Source organism: Camellia sinensis, chromosome 10 (assembly GCF_055761805.1).
Source record: "Camellia sinensis isolate YWXY chromosome 10, ASM5576180v1, whole genome shotgun sequence".
Lineage (NCBI taxonomy): Eukaryota > Viridiplantae > Streptophyta > Magnoliopsida > Ericales > Theaceae > Camellia > Camellia sinensis.
The window spans coordinates 29,370,870-29,374,867 of record NC_138970.1 but is presented as its reverse complement, the minus strand read 5'-3'; the positions used below and the strand labels follow the sequence as shown (position 1 = coordinate 29,374,867).

Sequence of the window (3,998 nt, the reverse complement as noted above, 5' to 3'; positions counted from 1 at the left end):
TTGAAACTCTTGATTCTTGGTCATTGATAAAGTAGACTGCAGAGTCTTGGTCATGTCAAGCCGACGTGTGATGATCTCAGTCATGAAAGATGGAGTAAGTCTTAGCCGACGTGCTATGTGGACAAATGATATAGGTTCCATCACCTCAGGATGCCGAGGTAATAGAACCTAGGGGGCAGTTGTGGGAACATATTTTGTGAATAACAATACGTGGCCAAGGTGGCACCAAAGTGTCAGCCGAGGTACCACGTGTCTTGGTCATGTTGCCGAGATGATCTTAGCTAAACTGAGGTTATCTGCAGAGATACTATAATCCGAAATGAACGGATAAGGGACAAGAGTCTTAGAACGGGGGAGAACCTCAGTCTGAATAAAGATAAAACTCTTAAGGAGTTTATCTCTATCTGGCTGGGAGTCCAGGATGAGCATTGAGTAAGAGTTCATTGAAGTTAGGCTTCTACAAGGATCATGTTAGTGCTGACTATAAAAGTAAGGCACTTCCGTGGGTCTAAGGTACGCTTTTTGTATTCTGTTTATTGAGTTAAGCACTATCAGCTATCTTTGAGAGATAATTACTAACTTGATCATTAGAGTGCCTCCGGGTGGACGAACCACCGCCAGATTCTTATCTTTATGTAGCAGGTTGTTCGGGCTTAATCTATTCTGTCGGTACTCTCTTGTTGAGTTCTCCTGATTGGTTGTGTCTCAGAAATCAACATCCACAATATATATAGAAAAATTCAGGAGAAAAGGAATAAATTTTGTTCTTTCTTAGCAAATTTTATTATTTTAAAACTTAATTAAAACACTGTGAAAATCCATGTTTAGACACAAAATTATCGCTTGGACAATAGCACGGGTCATAAAATTAAATTGCAGCTCAAACAATCCCATTTGATTGCAAAACGGAACAATCCACATCTATTAATTTGCACTTTCATCTTAGCTTGAAAATAATTTTTTTCTGTTTGCATTCATGCTTATTTTTAAATTTTGGCCAACAAATATAAATAACGATAAAAAATTAGCTTTCATGAATAAAAAGGGAGGAGGGGGAAGAATTACCATTCAGGAGTAATTTTTTAAAATTATTATGTACTTATGAAAAATGTAATTCTAATTATTAATATTTACTATTTTTTGTAATTATTTTTTATAAACACTACTGTCTTGCAGTTTTCCAAAAAAAAAAAAGGGCAACTTCCATGGGGCTAATTTTGTAATTTAAAAAGGCAAGTGACAATTTGAAGCACAGGGCTATAATGGTAACTTTAGAAAACAGCAACTAGTTCCTTATTTTATTACTCCCACATGAAACTTCCATTAACTTCTTCTCATCACTTTCACAATCCAACCACCTCTCTCTCTCTCTCTCTCTCTCTCTCTCTCCTCAGAGCATATCATCAGCTGGAAAGAACACCCACACCCACAACCACCTCTACAAAGTTAGAAAGTGACTAACCCAACTCTCAATCCCCATATATATATATACACACACACACCCATCCCTAAAGTGATCCTCCAATCTCTCTTCCCCAAAAGCAGAATCCAAAACCCATCAAAAAAATGCCTTCAAATCCATTAAAATCATCATCTCTTGTTCTTCATAGAATCAACACCACCATTACAAACACTTGCCACAAACAATCTCATCAACGGCGTACCCCTCTAACGTGCGCCACTCCGGTGCCGGACTCCGTCGCGCGCTACCACACTCACGCCGTGGGTCCCAACCAGTGCTGCTCCGCCGCCGTCCACCACATCGCCGCCCCCGTCTCCACCGTCTGGTCCGTCGTCCGCCGCTTCGACAACCCACAAGCGTACAAGCACTTCGTCAAGAGCTGCCACCTCATCGACGGCGACGGCAACGTCGGCACCGTCCGGGAGGTCCACGTCATCTCCGGCCTCCCCGCCGCCAACAGCACTGAGCGGCTCGAGATTCTCGACGACGAGCGCCACGTCATCAGCTTCAGCGTCGTCGGCGGCGATCACCGCCTCGCGAATTATCAGTCGGTGACGACGCTCCACCCCGCCGCAGACGGCGCCGGAACGGTGGTTGTGGAGTCGTACGTCGTGGATACGCCGCCGGGGAATACGAAGGAAGAGACGTGCGTGTTTGTGGAGACGATTGTTCGATGCAATCTTCAATCGCTCGCTCAGATCGCTGAGAGCTCGGTCGGACGAGCTTGACGATGAGGTCTTTGTGAAAATGTTTGTTTGAGATTTGTCTGAAAATCTGTAGTTTTTTGGGGGGTTCTCGAAGGTGTGTACATATGTGGGTGTTTTCGAAAACATTTTTTTTTTGGGGATTTCTGACGAATGTGCCCTCCCTGGAGATGTTTTGGTGTCGTTGCTATCTCAGTTGTTAATGTTTTCGTTGCTAATGTTTTTGTTGTTAATGTTTGTAGAACAATAATGACATGCATACACCATTTTCTGAATTTGGATGGTTTCTCTCACAGAAATTAGTCTTAATGGCTTCGTTTGCAATATGAGTTATTTTTTGATTTTTTGTTTTTTTTTTTACTATTTTAGTCTAAGATTAAAAGATTTTGTGTGGAAGGAATTTTTTATTTTTATTTTTATTTTTGTGTAATATTTTATTTTATGATTTAGATATAATATTTTAGATGTAATATTTTATTTTATTAATTTATTAATTTATTTTATTTTTTTTGTGATTACATAAGCCGACTAGTCCCAAATATTTGGATGCCATCAACTATCACCAAGGATCCTCTAGAGTGTTTTTTTCTTAAAATTTTTTAAAGTGGTGTATTGTGTGGTTGAGATTTAATGTTGAAAAATTGATGTGACTTGTCATTAAATCTCAACTACACAATGCACCACTCTAGGAAACTTTAGGAAAAAAAAACTCTAGAGGATCCTTGCTCATCAACTATGTTGAAGTATAAGGCTCCGTTTGGTAAGTTGATTTGTGATTATTTTAGTCACAAAAAATAAAATAGATTATTTTAATCGCAATAAACAAAACATCACATCTAATCCATAATCATTATACTCTCCTCTCAAAAAAATTAAAAAAAGTCAAAAAAGTGAAACGGAGTCTGAGTGGGATTCGATTGTGAATTGCATCATTATGAACAAAGTTTTTGTACACAATACATTTTTATTTGAATTCAAAACACTCAATTTTTAAAATTGCATGGATTTGTAGCAGATGCAAGTATTAATGGCGAGGTATTGAGTTTGAGTTTCAGATTGTTCTTAGGAGTGCACCAATGAGGTATGAGTTTCACGTGAAATTGGCCGACTTTTGCGTCAACCAGTATTAATGGCGTTTATATATACTGGCAGCTTTAAGAAATGTTTTTACAAATAGGTATAAATTTGTAAGGAGAATTACAAATAAGAGAGTTTTTTAAAAAAATATTTTTACATACATGAAAAAATTTAGAATTTTAATTATTAATATTTCTAAAGTATATCATTCATATGTATTTTTTTAAAACATTTATTTAAGACATACGTTAAGATGAGTTTCTTTTTATGACTCTTTGTAAATGAAATTTCTTTCTTTTTTTTTTTTATTGATTTTGATAATGTAATGAAATATATTTTTCAGAATTTTCTTTCCACAAGTTTTTAAGACATACGTTAAGACGAGTTTCTTTTTAAATATTTATAGTACATAGTATTATTGATCAAAAAATAGTATATAATTTGAAAAGATGATCTATTTTGAATTACATTACTTTTTTATTTTTTTACACTTTTTTTAAAAAAAATTAAAAAGTCAATTTTTAACCAATTTCTTGAAACAATCCATAATATTTATTTTCTTACTGTTACAATATATAGTATAAATTTTTTTGTCAACTTGCTCGAGTAGTAAGCAGTATCTAAATGACCACAACATTAAGTCTAGGTTTTTTATTAATGTTTTAAATTATTTTTTAATCAAATTTGTTGTGTGAATCCGGTGACATATATGTAGTTTATATTATATATATATATATATATATATATTGCCAGTA

At 35.6% G+C, this 3,998-nt stretch overlaps 1 protein-coding gene across 1 annotated transcript; it reads left to right on the top strand.

The window, feature by feature from the left end:
- Positions 1 to 1,275: 1,275 nt before the first annotated feature.
- Positions 1,276 to 2,441, top strand: LOC114322131 (abscisic acid receptor PYL4). The gene has a single exon (XM_028269387.2). The coding sequence runs from the start codon at positions 1,567 to 1,569 to the stop codon at positions 2,188 to 2,190; it is 624 nt and encodes a 207-aa protein (XP_028125188.2). The 5' UTR covers positions 1,276 to 1,566; the 3' UTR covers positions 2,191 to 2,441.
- Positions 2,442 to 3,998: the final 1,557 nt, after the last annotated feature.

Bases quoted from the DNA above. Each gene is read 5' to 3' on its own strand.
- LOC114322131 (XM_028269387.2), top strand. From the start codon at position 1,567: ATGCCTTCAAATCCATTAAAATCATCATCTCTTGTTCTTCATAGAATC.